Below are 16,742 nucleotides of genomic sequence, written 5' to 3'. Positions count from 1 at the left end.
CTTTTCTCCGAGAATGAGCCAAACAACCCTCTGTTTTCTTTGAATGCTTATAAACTAGACCCAAGTGACTTTCTGGTGGAGAAGAATTTTAAAGATTGAACTATGGGTTAGTACTTTTTTGAAGCCTTCATTCAGTGTATTTCAACATGCTTGTCAATGGGCAGCCCTAACTTCGATGTCTGACCTGTAGGAAAAACAAGTGATCAAAGTCAAAATATCGATCTTTTTCAAGATTGTGATGCCTTTATCTAATCATACAAAAAAGGTAAGTTTGGGGTCAAGTGGTGGCCACTGGTTGCCATGACAACGGCCGTTTTGACCTATGAACAAGGCTTACATGTAATCTCGCCCATCATACACTATCTGTGGCCTACAGAAACAGTCAGAAACTAACAGATATCTGATAGGTAATTATGTAATTTCATCATTTTCATAACTGGACAAAGTTATGACATATGGTCACAGGAATTCATTCGTGCTTTTTGCATACATCACTTCAAAATGGTTAATTTGGGGATTTTATGGTAATTTTTAGAAAAAAATGTACATTTTTTGGCTCCTGTGCCCTGGTAATTAAACCAAATGACCTGAAATTTGGTGTCGGGATGCCTTTTACATATACAAACAGGACTTTATTAATGCCATTTGCAGACACTACGTTCTTATGATTACATTTTTTGCGATTTTTTGGCCATTTTTAGACCAAAAATGAATATTTTTTGCTCCTGTACCTTGGTATTTAAACCAAATGACCTGAAATTCGGCAACCGCGGGTAACATACTCTGTGATGCAATTACTCTGGGAAGGTAACCTCCGACGACAGGGTATTGTTGTTGGTGGCCGTGATGAGTGTTCGTGTCTGTATTCGTATTCTTATGTAGTTTGGCATGTCGTCTTCAATTAGTTGCGCGATGATGCACGTTGTTTTTTTCGCGGTAGCTGTTGTTGTAATCAATGTAATAATTTCAGAAATCACCCCCACGCCCTTCCTTATATTGGTTCAGCTCTAAGTTATCTCTGCGCGTTAGGCCTTGCCGTAATTGGATATTGCCAAGCAGATGTTGCGTAATGCAGATATGGGGTTATGTGTTCTCTAATGTAGAGAATAGCTGTCGCGGAAGAGGAATCCCTATTCAACAGACGTTAGATTCTGGCTTTTTTTTATTCTGTTTTCTTTAACCAGGGTGGCTCAACTCAGTGCTTTACACACTGCTTTACAGTGAGGCCCTGTATTACACATAGTACATGACATATCAACAATACATAACATACAAACAATATACAGTCAAACCTGCCCAAGACGACCACCCGGGGGACCGGAACAAAGCGGTCGATTTGGACAGGTGGTCGCTGAGAAGAGTATCGACTCAAAACATGCCCGATGCATAGTATAAATGGTTTCCGTTGTGTTTAATGGAAAATAGCAAGCAAACGCAAGCAAAGAACAACACGCACGCAAAAACGTAAGTAATAATCATCAGTGAGCCTGGTGAATTTTAATACAGTAAATGAACAGAAATTGGACAAATTGGATCAGGACGTTCCTACCTGCGCCAGAGAAACTCTACTCAAGTCAAGGAGGTTAAAAAGACAGTCTACTCGATCTACTCTAGTCTAAAAAAAATATATAACGTTACTTTCTATAAATTGGATTTCTACCATACAATAAAGTACGTGCTATACAATCATGTTGCATTTCTGCGTCTACGATCGTTAGATGGACCAGTGTTATACGTATTTAGTTGGCTATACAATTTCTTTCTGGAGGACAGCAAGTCGGCAACGTTATTCATAACAAGAAGAGAACTGCTCAATATTTGTATACTAACGTTTTAGACAGTAACGGACCTTTGATGTTGTCAGTTACCATATAAGCCTTTATGCGTCGCTGTGTTCTTGATCGCCGTATCTGAAATAACTACGGTGTACCTTTCGAATTCGATGCCTGCGGAGATGCCCGGTACGTCCCGATAGTGTACTTACCCACGGGTGAATGTACAGTACAGTTGGACCATTGGTTGGACAAAAGCACTCACACAGATCTTTCTTAAAAAGGATTGAGCTACACAGATCTTTCTTAAAAAGGAATGAGGCCTAGGCTATATACGTTTCAGCATTCGTTCACTTTATAATGATAAAGATTTAAAGAAAATTCTGTAACAACTAAATTCGGATTTTCTTACAACGAAATTTCCTCCCATATTACAGTAGACTGCCCCATTGACCCACCCATTGATTGCCTCCATCTCTATTCTAAAGATAGCATCGTAATGGTAGTCAAAATCCGACGCAAACTGGCCGATTTCGGCACAAAATCGTGATAGTTATCATCAAAAATCGATGAAAACTTCATGGCTGAAATTGACGCGGTCGTTATGGGTCCCAATTTTGGCCAGTCGCGGTCGCGTTGGCCAGGTGGTCGTTGAGAAAAGGTCGCTTAATGATTACGTCAATGGGGAAAAAATCGGGACCTAGAAAAAGCGGTCGAAATGGCCAGGTGGTCGCTGAGAAGAGGTGGTCGCTCGGGCAGGTTTGACTGTATACAAAGACCGTTTTCCAGAATCATACTTCAGTCCGGTCATGAGGTCAGAGGTCAGCTCTGAGTTTCATCATATGCTTGAATGTTGCAATGTTGGGAGCCGTTTTTAAAGTCATTGGAAGGTGATTCCACTGACAAACGCCCCTGTATCTAAACTTACGTCTTCCACATTCCAAGTGAACTTGAGGCAGCTGTACTGATTGCATGTTGCAATATGTTGGGCATGTCATTAATGTATAGGATGAACAACAAAGGCCCTAGTACGGAACCTTGGGGAACCCCAACAGAATTCCCATGAAATCACTTGCCACCCCATTTACAACAGTGGTTTGCTTTCTGTCATCTAGATATGACCAGTTCAGTATCTTGGAAACCATTCAGTCTTAACTTGTCAAGAAGAATAGTGTAACATACGGTGTCGAAGGCTTTCTTTAAATCAAGAAAGACGGCACCAGTAAAAAGTCCCTTCTCCATGTTGTCGAGAATAGTGTCAGTGACATGTATCAATGTTGTTGTAGTAGAATGAGCTGGTCTGAAACCTGACTGAAATTTGGCCACACAACAGTGCAAATTGCTACAGTGGGGGCACATCTGCTATTAGTAGTGGTTGTTTGTGTGTGTTAAAACTGACATACTAGAGAGGCTCCTGAATGCTAATCTCTATAGCTAAGCAGAGAAGGTTTGTCCCATTTTTAAAAGGTCAGACACGGTCAACCAAATCAATGTATCAACTTTACTTTAGTTTTATGACAGTTATGTGTGGTTTTCACACAGCTACACAAAAAGCAACCTCCATAGTAAAACATCACTTTTAAACTGATTTATTATGCACCCCAATTAGACAACGATTCATATTGCTCTTTCCAGCAACATTACACCATCCACCAGGTGCATTACCTCCAATGTGCAGAGGGAGCATGGGAGGTAATGCGCCTTAGACATGTTCAAAATTTCAAGAGAGTAAAAGTCTGCTTTTATTGGTTCAAGTACCCCCCTAGTACATCATCTTAAATGCAATGTTTTATCCTCACCTTTTGGTCTGTACAGGTAGGGAAAATACAAAACATGTTCATATTTCCATCAGATTTACTCAATTTGACCGACCCCAACCTTCCGATCTTAGCATAGTTTTGCCTGGTTTTCTCGTGCAATTACATTTTTGAAGGTGCCAAAAGTCAACAAGACTCACGTTTCTTTCAGGATGACATGAGCAAATTTTATGTGCCAGAAAAGAAAAGTACAAAAACTTGTATTCATCCTAGAATAGCCTTTTTCTTGAACTTTGTTATGGTCTTGTAAATTTTCAATATGCATCCTGCATCCACGTGTGCAGTGTGCCGGTATTAAACGGTGCCACATTTGTGGAGTCCTGGTAACCCCCATGCAGAGCCTTTTCATTATGTACGGCATACTAGCTATAGATATTCACTGTGATTTAGTAAGGTATCTACTAAATTTGAGGAAAAGTAAAAATAAAAATGTACAAAATCAAGGTAATTCCTTTTCAGGTATCCTCATATCCCCCATGTAGAGCCCCAATGAACACTTCCAATCAATTATGATATTTTTCACAGTTATGCGTGATTTACAAGATGACAGGAGCAAAATTACTTGTCAGAGAATTTGATTCTGTGCTGTTCTTTGCTTGAAACATGACCGAGTATCCCCATAGCAACAGCCTTAGCAACAGTTTTGCTAATGATTCTGAAGGAAACAACGTATAAAAACATATTTCTGCATCTGTTAAATGTTAAACATGTCAACACTATTCTGTACACTTCTACTGAGGTAATCAGAGCAAAATACTACAGAAAAATTAGTTCTGTGTATCAGTTTTGTTGTGGAGTACGATCTGGAACCTCCATAGCAACGGCCTTAGCAACGGCCTTAGCAACGATATTGTCACTTACAAGCTGGCAGATGTGTCATCCTTCACACATTTATATCTCCGGAATGCATGGACGGATTTATACCATTCAAAGTTTGATATGCAGCGAATGGTATGCACAGTAAGTCTATATTATCAGGCAAGGCCCCATAGGTAATGTGAAGAAATGCACGATATTGGAAAGTAGACTATATATTTTTTATGAGAAAATCTGCAAAAAAATCTGATTTTAGGACTCATAATTTTCTATCAAAGCTAAATATTAAAAAGGGAAGAATATTTAGGTGGTTGTAGTGACTGGTTCTACCAACCTATGAATTTTTATTTAAAAATATTGATGTTTGATATTTCTACGCGTTCCTTTCAGCATAGTGTCAATCTGAGAGATCCGTTTGGATGACGTCACTTGGTCACGTGATTACAACAAGAAAGCTGTACATTAAAGCTTGTTATCATGGATTAAAATAAACTTTGGTTATTGCAGATTAAAAAAATGCATGGTAGCTCTGGTCCCTCTCAGTGGTACAAATATCGTCAATTTCGGGTCCTGGCCCATGGACTAATAAGGTATATGTGAAATGAATGTGGTCAGATTGCATCTAATCAATATTTAACTTCAAAACATGTCAGCAATTCCAGACAAAAACATCAAGTAACCGTTGTACAACGCATGAAAGTAAGGGCAGCAGTTAATTAGGCTGAAAGGCCGAAACATGACTTAGGGTTACTGAGATTGTTGCCACAAACCACCTGTCAACCAATCAGAGAATGGGCTTTTCTTGGGCTTTTTGTTGTCGAAAGCTGTCTCGCAAACGCCGCTGGTAAGCTACCAGCCAATTATGTTACGTCTTACATAGCACCATCCTCCTACACCCGATTCCCAACGGCTCAGACTGCCCATATAAGGGTAAGCTCATTAGTATTTATAAGCAGGGCGACGAGGAACTGAAAGGAACTGCGGGTAGGCCATGAGATAGCAGGGCTCCATAGGCTGAGTCAGCTAGCCGTTGGGGACCTTGCGTAGGAGGATGTTAATCAGAAGTGATCTTCAGTCCAAAGGTGGGGACATCTTACCTCTAGGCATGTCTAAGAAAATACTTGGTTGCCGTCACGCAGTCGTTCAGCCCGGCTGGGAACTTGTGCTCCGGCGCAAGACGGTAGCTGCAAGAAGATATTTATTTATTTATTTATTGGTTTGACTGTTCAGGACACACAGCCAGGGCTGCCCAACTAGAGACAATACATATGGATTTGGACAGGATACTTATCAATAACAATTTTCTAAGTTCATAAAGGATAGGAATGAAAACAAAAAAAAGAACATTTATATATGCATGGTGTAGGATGACATACAAATCATCTATAATGGACTATATAACATCACTTGTCAACAACAATATTTGCAATGAGAGGTCAGGGTCTGTATATACGTCGTGTATATACAACATTCACACTTCAGCAACGACACCTACTGTGCATGTAGCTGAAAGTAAAAGTCACACGTAGCTGCAGTGTAAAGTACATGTAGAACCGGTCACTTCCGAAAATAGTTTCATCAGGTTGGTAGAATATAGGATATAATAGAAGATTTATTTTTACACAACCAGCAGGTACTTAGTATTGCTTACGTTTCGACGTCTGTTTTCTCACCGCAAAAGCGCCACCTACATCGGCTACATATATATAGCGATGAGAAGCAGAACTCTCGTTAGAAGCTCTGACGAAGGTGTCTGAGAGACATCGAAATGTAAGCAATGTATGTACCTGCTGTAAATATAGAATACAACAACGGTGTATTCCGTATCACCCGAGGTACCAGCCCGGCCGTGGGAAGGATCGCCCGACGGCTGAAGGCCGGAGGGTGATCCGACCTGCGGGAGGGCTGGGACCGAGGGTGATACGGAATACACCGTGTTGTATCTTATTTATGTCATTATTGACTGATCACCTGAGAAAACACATTTCGATATGAAATCCACCAAAAGTTGAGAAAATGTTGTGTCCACTCCTCGAACAAAAGATTGTAACAACAGCAATTCTAACGGCCGAATCCTCTATTCGAATTTTCAACCGTGCCGCACTTGGTCCGTTAGAAATAGTTTGATTTATTCGTGGGAAGCTTGTGTGATACGACTTCAAAGCCTGTGTGATACAGAAAGTTATCACATGGTCCGGAACACCTGTATCAAACGTTTTTGCAGCCCAGGTATGACATACAAAAGAATTCTCCTATGTCCTAGAAGCGGTCAGTATTGGCCTGAGGAAGGTGACAGTCGTTCACCAAACATCAGCTGGGTTAGTCTTACCCTTGTTTCCTTTGGACTACTAAAATTTGTCTTCCCTCTCTTTTTGCTTATGAATTCATAGTTAGGATAAATCTGTTCTCCAACAAGATCTCTTTGTTTGTTTGTTTGTGCCTTTATTTTGACTCGATAAATACTCCACCGGCCTGCTAGGCCGCTTTTCGTGGAGGTCGAGCTTACATGGAGGAGGTGAGGGGTCAACTAATCATATACATATTGACACAACATTCCTATTGATCATACAGAAAATAAAGGAATTCTAAATACATACATACATAAATGAAAGAAGAAGAATTATTATGAAAACAAATGACAATCATTAGCTCGTTGATTCCATACACGTTCGTGGATCGCTACCGTGCCACTAGTCTTTTGAAACTCTTTAGCTTATCAATTCACAGCTAGGATATAAATAAAATCTCTCTCCAACAAAATCTCTCCAGTGTCAATGACGAAAGACTCTGGATGGTGTCTAAAACGTCTGATCGTTTCCAAAATCATAATATCCAGTATCCAAATAATCGAATGAAGACCAATGCTTTGAAAAAAAAAATACTCACTCGACAGAAATGACCACAATACCCAGCTCTAAGGCAAGATGGGATATGACATGGAGGCATGCAGCTGTAAATTGATAGAAAAACAAAATAATCATATTTAAGGTACAAGAAAATCAGGTATCATCAGTTAGTCATGGCATGCAGTTACATGGAAAAAAATTTGTTGTTTACACCAAGCGTAATCATCGGAAATGGGGACATTTTAAAACCCTTGTCCTGCTTATCCCATATGATAATAGTATATATACGGGATGCACATACATGTGTATATGATGCCTGTGTCTAGTATCTTTTGCGTTTGAGGCATTTATCACTTAAATAATGCATACCGCAGCACAGCACATCAATTGCATGGGGAGGTAAATCTGCAGCAGCAGCACTGTAAGAGTTTGAGTTTAGAGTTTGAATCCTCCAGGGTTCATACAATTAGAATAGGTCATGTTTTACTATAATAATTCTAATTAATTAACCAGCTTAGGGTGGGGTTGAATACTGTAAAATAATGCAGAAATATTCGCGGTGGATTAATGTTTTCTATTATCGTATTAGACTGCAGTCTATGGTGTTACCGCAAACTTAAATCCACCGCGAAAAGTCCTTTTTCCAGCTACCGCGAAATTAAATCCCCGCGAACTTGAATGCATTTACAGTATGCGAAAACACTTTCAGCAGGACAATGGTTAACAAGCTGCAAGATTATTGTAGAAAGTTTCTACAACTTAGTACAAGATATAATTTTGATCCCCACGACTGGTGTCACGTATTGTACCTGTGGTGCCAAAACAAAATGCCCCGCCGTGGATGTACACCAGTCCCGCGACGGCGGTTTGCTTCTGTGCGGACCGAGGTTCTAACACCGTGACCTTGACTCCATCGAAGGTCGTCTCAGTGACCTTCAGGCCTGGGGGCATATCTGGAGCAGTTGTGGGCTCAAGTCGCCGTAGGATGTTGATGATGGTTGTCACGCCCAGGAACTCCAGAACTGATCCCTGCACAGTGTGCATACATAAAACAGAATGTAACAGTTTACTGTAATTCCTGATTTTTTCAATGTACTGTTATGTTCACGGTTTTCACGGTGACGACTGTAACATGAACTTATCATTACTGACAATCGTGAACATAACAGTACAATGAAAAAATCAGGAATTACAGTAGTTTACTGGTGACATGCAAAATGACCCCAACCGCTCAAGAAAAAATTGTAGTCAGAAAAAGGTATATTGAACTACAGAATAATTCCAACAAATAAAAATAAAAATGAGGTAACTGACCACGTCCAGGACAAGTCTTAACGTGCGAATCGCAACTTTCCGCTTTTCCCTTTCGGAGACGCCTTCAGGTGGGACAGGTGTGTACCGCAGGTACGCCAGAACACCCAGAACACTCATTGCCATGGCAACCTCCACCCACACCATCTTTAAGGAGTTGTAGTTCACCTCAAGACTTGCTAGTGTGTAAAATCTGTCTTATGGTCAAGCCTGACACCTTGTCATGTGAGATGTTTGCCCAGAATGTTATGTTTTGCACGGGCACTTTGAAAGCAGTTTGCTGTTTTGTGGTGAATCAGGCTTATTTTCATTAGCTTATGATTAGAATGGCTCTTAAAAGTAAAAAAGATGCAAACTTTTAACGCTTGTAAGGTTGTGGCATTCACAAATGATCAAATTCTTAATCAAGAATCTATTTTTTAGTTTACCATACTCTGTGTGTTGAGTCATTTTGCTCAAGTTTAATTGACTGCATGGATTTCATAGCGAAGGCAACTTTTTTGTAATTTTTATCTTAATTCTCACATGCACATTTAATTTAGTTTTAGGGTTCCCAGAGGATGTCATCCATATAATCAAATCAACCTGGCCTTAAGTTAGATGAGTAAGATCACAGTTCCCATAGACTGAGGTGGATTAAGTTTTATAAATTCTGCATTGTCCAGATTCTCACAGGGATTAGATATTTGATATTCTCTGCAGGGCTCGAAATACTTTTTTCTGTATACCTGCACTGGTGCAGGTAACATACACCTACACCATATGACATTTATATATAACACCCAGTACATGGACCAGTGCAGGTTAGGTGCAGGTAGACACCAGAAATACCTGCACAGCTCCCATTTTACCTGCACTAACCTGCATATGCAGGTGGTATTTCGAGCCCTGCTCTGTGAAAACAGCAGCTCAACCCTGGATGGACTGTTGACATCAGCAGGGTTCTCTCCACGCAGGATTTTATTTTAGGCCCAATCTATACACAGTTTTTGCCGATATCTGTGGAGATGTCGGAAGGGATCTGGAACGTTGGCTGCGGCACACCCGTGGCGCTTGCAGTCATAAACAGCTATATAGCCTAATGAGCCCGCGTTATATGCTAATGAGCCCTCCCGAAGACGCGCGTGGAAGGTTTAAGGACACTTAGGACCCTGAGAGCTAGGGGATTTCACATGATGCAATGCACAGGAGATGAGGAAGATGAAGAAAGACTGGGTGCAACTGCTGGCCAATTCCATGACTGCAGAATTCTGTGGATGGGGATGATTGTTAGCCTGGGTACCATCCGGAAAGTAGTTCGCCCCAGCGTTCATTATTTACTATATACAGTCGCTTCTCTAGCTCTGACATTCATTATACACTATATACCGTCGCTTCTCTGTGTTGCCGTCTGGGAACGCGGACCATCTTAACGCCTGGAATCGTCCAAATTTTGGATGCAGGCGCTGATTGATCCCCATACAAATGTTCTTTTTTTAATCTGTATTGTTTATGTGTTTGTCAGCAGGGCTAGCCCTTTGTAATAGCCATAGGCTAGTTGGGCAGCCCTGGCTGTGTGTTCGGTGCAGCCAAACCAATAAATAAATAAATTGGTCCCCACATATGAGTGAATTATGGAATGGGTTCAAGTGATCGTTCGAACTGGTGTTCCAACACCAGAAAAGCCCCACGTCCCTTTGCACATGTGGATGCCGGCCTGTCGTCATCAAACGAGCGCTCTAGAACCCATTCATTGATTCTCTCATCAACTGCCGTAACCACCAAACGGTTGGAATGCGCAAGTCTCCAGACGGATAGCAGAAGCGAATGTAGGAGCAAACTACTATCCAGATGGTACCCAGGCTAGATGATTGGGGACATGATTGTTAATTGTTAATTTCTTTTTCAGTGTTGTGTTGTGGGTAGGGGACCTGAACTACAGACTTAGTGACATTGAGATCAGCGAAGTGAAGGCGCTGATTGAGAAGGAGATGTTCTGGGCCCTGATGGAGCATGACCAGGTTCGTTTCCTTTACTGTGTACCAGGGCTCTAGCCAGCATCCGTTTTTTTGTCAATTGACGGAAATTTGCTGCATGTGACAGAAAAATTTTAAAACCAATCCGTCAACCTTGACGGACAAAAATCCTTGCTGGAAGCTACGGGCGGCTTGGGGACGCTGTCCACAGCCGTAAAAGCCACACACTGTTTGTTTTGCTATTGTTATGATTGTTGATAATGTGTGTCGGCGCCCTTTCGCATACGATAATCTCATTAAAAACCCGTTTTTCAAGGTCTCAGTTCAGTCTCTCTAACTCATGGAATAGTGTTTTCATGGCAATGGGAAAAGGCTGACGGAAAAAAATGTCGAGCTGGCTAGAGTCCTGTTTCCTTGACTGTGTACTCTACTATCACGTCGTCATCATCACTGAATGTGCCGCTGAGCGGGCAAGTGGCTTAAGCTTATAGCCTAGCCCGGGACACGAGATCGGCAGGTTGTGGGTTTGATTGCTGGAATACATTGTGGTCATGCCCTTGGGAAAGGCACTTTACCCAACTTTCCTCACTCCACCCAGGTGTAGAAATGGGTACAAATAAACAAATGGGTACCTGATTTTGGTTTGGGAGGTAAAAGGTGGTGGAAAGAAAGGGTTGTTCTCACTCTCAGACTTCCAGTTTCATACCATTATAACAACTCACTGCCCCTTTAGTATGAAAAAGGTTTTGTGACTACATCTACCTTTAGTTAAGGCCACACCGATTTAATTTCTTGGTTCACGGATTCGCTCGCTCCTATTTTTGGGGGAAAAAAATAAAAATAAAAATTACCACTCAGCAAATTTTCACCATTAATGAAACCATTCACCAACTTTCCGGTGTAGCAAATTGGCCTTTATATTATAAGCTCCTTAAAGTGTGGGTACAGGTGCTGTTACTGTGCAAAAATTGTGTTTTTGTACTTTTTTCAAGCTGAAAACTTTTTTTCTTTATGTTTTGGATTAGTCGTTACCTTTACCCCAGCCATTTTACAATTTTTATTTTTATTTCGCCCTCTCGCTCCATATTCTTTATGAAAAAATCCGTGAACCAAGAAATCAAATTGGTGTGGCCTAAGTTTGCTATAAAAAGAAAAAAAAAAAGAGTTTGCTTTTTATCATCATCCTCATTGGTTGACTGCAATTCCTCAAGCATTCTGTTATTTCCCCAGCTCAAAAGACAGATGAATGAGAGGAGCGTATTCAAAGACTTCAAGGAAGCATCCGTCAACTTCATTCCAACCTACAAGTACGACCCCGGCACAGACGACTGGGATACAAGGTGCTGTACAGCATAATTTCTTATGAATTGTAGTTGATGAAAATGATGGAAAAGTTTTCAGTTATTATATACATTGTAAATAGATTCTTTAAAAAATGACATAAAATCGTAAACGCAATTGGTGTACATGAGACTTGTTTTGTATTGAAGATTTTCCACTGTCTTACAACACCAAAATTACCTTACCTCGAATTTTCAGTCGCACTTCCGTCGACCTTCTTCAGGAGTGATGATTCAATTACTCTGATCACGTGACTTAGAGACACGTGATTCTAGTAACAAATCATAAATGCCTGGCAGACAATATCGGCCCCCGTCTCTGTTGAGTGTCGGCTCAGATGTACTCTACCGTAGATCGTCTGCCAGGCATTTATGATTCGTTACTCAAATCACGTATCTCTAAGTCACGTGATCGGAGTAACTGAATCGTCACTCCTGAAGAAGGTCGACGGAAGTACGACTGAAAATTCGAGGTAAGCTAATTTTTGTGTTGTAAGACAGTCCGACTGTGGAAAATCTTCAATATGTACTACATCAACACAGATGAGCTTTCATGCTAAGACTTGTTTTGTATTTGCTTGTTCCCTACAGTGAGAAGTGCCGAGTGCCGGCCTGGTGTGACCGTGTCCTCTGCAAGGGTGACAGTGTGTCTGCGGTGGAGTACAGGTCTCACAGGGAACTCAAACTCAGCGACCATAAACCCGTCTCCTGTCTCTTCGACATCGGGGTGAGTTTTAGTAACTGTTTTTAGTGACTAATTTGGTGATGAAGACTCCTTTCTACAGAATACCACTCTCTTGCTGGCAAGAAAATGATCCCATTGTCTTTGTCTACAGTTGTATCACCCCTATGATAAGCTTCAATAGACAAATCATTAGTCCGCACCAAGACCTCCTAACAGTAAAGCAAGGAAACTGTCACGGTCATCGGGACTAGACAAAACTATCCGTCTAGGGTGGAAGGAAATATCGGAGGATGGCATTGACACTAAGCGAAACATCAAGAAGAATATTGGGGAAAACTCAGGTTGCCAGATCTTCTATCTTTCCCCAATGGTCAAATATTTAGACTAAGGCCACAGCAAGTAAATTTTATGGATGACATCAGCATACTCATTAATTTTCGACTGATTTCAGAAAGAAAAAAAAAAGCAAGAATTTCTATCTTCTTCGGGGATGGTCAGATGACCAAAATGGACACAAATGTAGTGTTGGAGCCTAATAATTGACTTGCAGAAGTGACACTAGGGAGGTAACCATGACTGTAGTTGCAGGAGTGAAACTTGTTGGATAGTTGTGAAAGTGCTTGCCAACCAATATAGCCATCAGTGTAGTTGCTAACTTGGTAAGTGATACCAGTATACGACACTTGTGTCAGATGTAGGTTCTTATGTACATTCTTTACCCATGCAGGTAAAAGTCATTGATGAAGACAACTACAAGAGGGTGTTTGAGGAGGTTATCAGGAAACTGGACAAGCTGGAGAATGAGTTCCTCCCGTCTGTGTCACTCAGCTGTGTGGATGTAAGTGGTGCCTCCTAGCTGTGAGGGAAAGTACTGCAGTGGGAAGCATTGTGGTTTTATGTGGGGAATGCTGTGTTGAACTCCTGTATTTCGATCAAATTGCTTTATCAATAATTACTGTACCAACAAGAGACAATTATTTGAATAATTCAGTTGGTTGATTACTTTTTAAGTACATATTTTTAATTGAAGGAGAGTAATAGTTATTAGATATATAGATACCTTTAAGTTAACGTCTGTGTATGCATTTGGATCATTGATTATTGTACCAAATCACAATGATACATTTTATGTTTGATAAAGCTGTTGGTTCATTGACCAAAAGTAACCAAATTTTATAATCTTATATCAAATACAATCTTTGGTTGCTTTTCCTCCTTGGAAAGACTTTTCTTTTTTTACAGGCACAGAATAAATTGTCATCAACTGTCTTAACTGTTGAATAAAGAGACTCTTTTTACACAACCAGTGCTTTATTCTCACCGACATTTTGGTGACCGTCTGTCACCTTCCTCAGGGCAATTCTGACTGGTTCACATTGTACTGCAGGACAGATGTCGCTGCTCACAGTACAGATGCGGTCACAAAACGTGAGCAGCGACACCTGTCCTGCAATACAATGTGAACCAGTCAGTATTACCCTGAAGAAGGTAACAGACGGTGACCGAAACGTTGGTGAGAATAAAGCATTGGTTGTGTAAAAAGAGTCTCTTTATTCAGTGACGTACCAACCTGACGAAACTGTTCACGGATGTCTTAAGTGTTGCGGCCACATTTTGTGCTCAGTCCTAGCTTTCTTGTTTGTCTCCCCAGTTGAAGTTTGAACGCATCAAGTTCCTGGAGCCCCAGAAGAAAACCATCAGCATCACCAACACTGGGCAGGTGGGGAGGTTCAGTATTCACCTGGGCAGGGTTGGAAGGGAGTCTGTAACTTTTTGAATTTAAAAGACTGTGCTTTCTCCTGGTAACTGTGTGAAATAGCATGTCCAGTTGGCAACTGTTTTGTATACATAAACATAACATGTGCGTGTAAGTCCTTGTAGTCTACTGACCCTGAAGTAATTATGTTCAATTAAAGTCACAAGTATGAATATTATACAAGTAACTAACACTAACCCAGTATGTCCCTGCACGGCTTGTTACCACCCCTTTCTGTCATGACTTCTGATAGAGACCTGTCAGTTTAGTTGAAGGCCTTGTGTGATGATTACCTGCCTGTTAACTATGATAATCATTACGTTTACAGGTTCCCTGCCAGTTTGAGTTTATCTGTAAGTTGGATGAAAAGGAATACTGTAAGCCATGGCTGAATGTTCAGCCGTCCCTGGGGTTCATCATGCCAGGTAGGAACAGTCTTGTTGTTGCACTTTCTTACTGTGGAAAGGGAAAGATTTTAATTGTTGTTCAACTTTCAACAGTCTGATGTTTGACAGTTCTGTTCTTCTTTTAACTGTTTCTGCTCATAGCCAAACAGAAATTTATTTTCAACTAAACAAAGCTTCTTGAGTCATGCTGTTTACAGATCTAGATACACACATGCACACAGACACACACACACACACACACACTACACACACACAGACACACACACACACTACACACACACACAGACACACACACACTACACACACACACATACACACACACCGTGTGACACACACACACACACACACACGAAGGAAATAGAGTTTCAAACTTATTTCATTCAAATGTAGATCTACGTGACTTTGTAGAGTTTGAAGATTGTGTGAGCAGGACATGAGTTTGACAGCTCTTTCATTACTGTAGAATGTAAGTGAAAATTACACTCAGTCTGTAGGGTCCTTAGGTCAACACAATATGAGCAAGACATTTGTTTGTGCAGACATACATGTAATAGCTACATGTGCCTTTTCCTTGCTCTGCTCTGCTCTGACAATTACCCTATAGAGTTTGAGGTGTAACACTGTAACAGTTTCCATTGCTTTATAGGAAGCAGATACCAATGTAAGAGTTTGACATTTCATTACCAGGACAAGGTTTTATATTGAAAATCTAATTCAAAGCAATAATATATACTGTAAATGCATTTAAGTTCGCGGGGATTTGATTTCGCGGTAGCGGGAAAATGGACTTTTCGCTGTGGTTTTTATCCGCGGTAGCACCATGCACTGTAGTCTCTTACTGTTATGGAAAAATGTTCCCGGTGGTTTTAAATTCGCGGTGAAGTGGCGGCCGCAAAAACCGCGAACATTAATCCATCATGAACAATTCTGCATTTACAGTACCTTTCTTGTCCTGCTCTAGGTGACAGCTACCCTATAGAGTTAGAAATCTATGTCGACAAGAACACGGCGGGCAGGCTGAACTCAGGTGAGGACAGTCTTGAAGACATCTTAGTTCTGCACCTTGATGGCGGGAAGGACTACTTCGTGACCGTCCAAGGAGACTTCATCCCCAGCTGCTTCGGTTCGTCCATCGAGGCGCTGTGCAACATGAGGGGACCGATCAGAGAGGTGCCTGTGGCTCGCCTGGTTGACCTGGTAGGTGATGGGTTAAATCTATGTGTGTCAGGGCTCTCCGTTTTTCCGTTATTCTGTAATAATAAGCTGCTGATTTGAACTCACAGCACTGATAGCTTACTTCAACTGCTAAAATTTCAATGATTATTATTGGATCATTGGCCAAGTAGGGAAAATGTTCTCTCTACTAAAACCCCTTTTTCCCGAACCACTGATTTTACCAAACATTAAATGGATTTACAGCAGGGCTCTAGCCAGCGTCCGTTTTTCCATCAATTGACGGAAATTTGCTGCGTGTGACGAAAATTTTTTTAAACCAATCCGTCAACCTTGACGGACAAAAATTCTTGGTGGAAGCTACAGGCGGCTTGGAGACGCTGTCCACGGCCGTAAAAGCCACACACTGTTTGTCTTGCTATTGTTATGATTGTTGACAATGTGTGTTGGCACCCTTTCGCATACGATGATCTCATTCAAACCTGTTTTTCAAGGTCTCATTTCCGTCTTTCTAACTTAATTTTCGCGGTTTTCGTGACAACGGGAATTCGCTGACAGAAAAAAATTTCGAGCTGGCTAGAGCCCTGCCAGTGAGACTGTTTCCAGAGCCTACACAGGCCAGCTCCTTGGCTGTAGGCCAGTGTAGGAAATTCTACAACAGGCCCCAGACTAATTAAGACCCTGACTTGAGTTTGGGTGTCTGGAACCTAGGCTAGGCTAGGGGAGTTTGGATTTGCCCGGTACAATAAAACTGTACATGTACATATACATGTCTCTCTACTAGTCATGACCAGCGGAAGATTAGGTCAACCATCCATTGAGTTCCATGAGCTATGGTTCGAGGCCACTTTCACTACAAGTGCT

General features: G+C 41.2%; 1 protein-coding gene across 3 annotated transcripts in view; it reads left to right on the top strand.

Annotated features, from left to right (window-relative positions):
* Window positions 1–16,742, top strand: part of LOC118422800 (inositol polyphosphate 5-phosphatase OCRL-like) — a 55,667-nt gene that overhangs the window by 33,644 nt on the left and 5,281 nt on the right. For all 3 annotated transcript variants that reach the window (XM_035830571.1, XM_035830573.1, XM_035830574.1), the window contains 7 exons: window positions 10,451–10,562; window positions 11,748–11,857; window positions 12,449–12,584; window positions 13,270–13,380; window positions 14,194–14,262; window positions 14,627–14,723; window positions 15,667–15,902. In XM_035830571.1, coding sequence (XP_035686464.1) covers window positions 10,451–10,562; window positions 11,748–11,857; window positions 12,449–12,584; window positions 13,270–13,380; window positions 14,194–14,262; window positions 14,627–14,723; window positions 15,667–15,902 — 871 coding nt within the window. The remainder of the gene's footprint in view (window positions 1–10,450; window positions 10,563–11,747; window positions 11,858–12,448; window positions 12,585–13,269; window positions 13,381–14,193; window positions 14,263–14,626; window positions 14,724–15,666; window positions 15,903–16,742) is intronic.

This window comes from Branchiostoma floridae, chromosome 9 (assembly GCF_000003815.2).
Source record: "Branchiostoma floridae strain S238N-H82 chromosome 9, Bfl_VNyyK, whole genome shotgun sequence".
Taxonomy (NCBI): Eukaryota; Metazoa; Chordata; class Leptocardii; order Amphioxiformes; family Branchiostomatidae; genus Branchiostoma; species Branchiostoma floridae.
The sequence above is the reverse complement of the archived record's forward strand: the minus strand, read 5'-3'. Positions and strand labels throughout refer to the sequence as shown.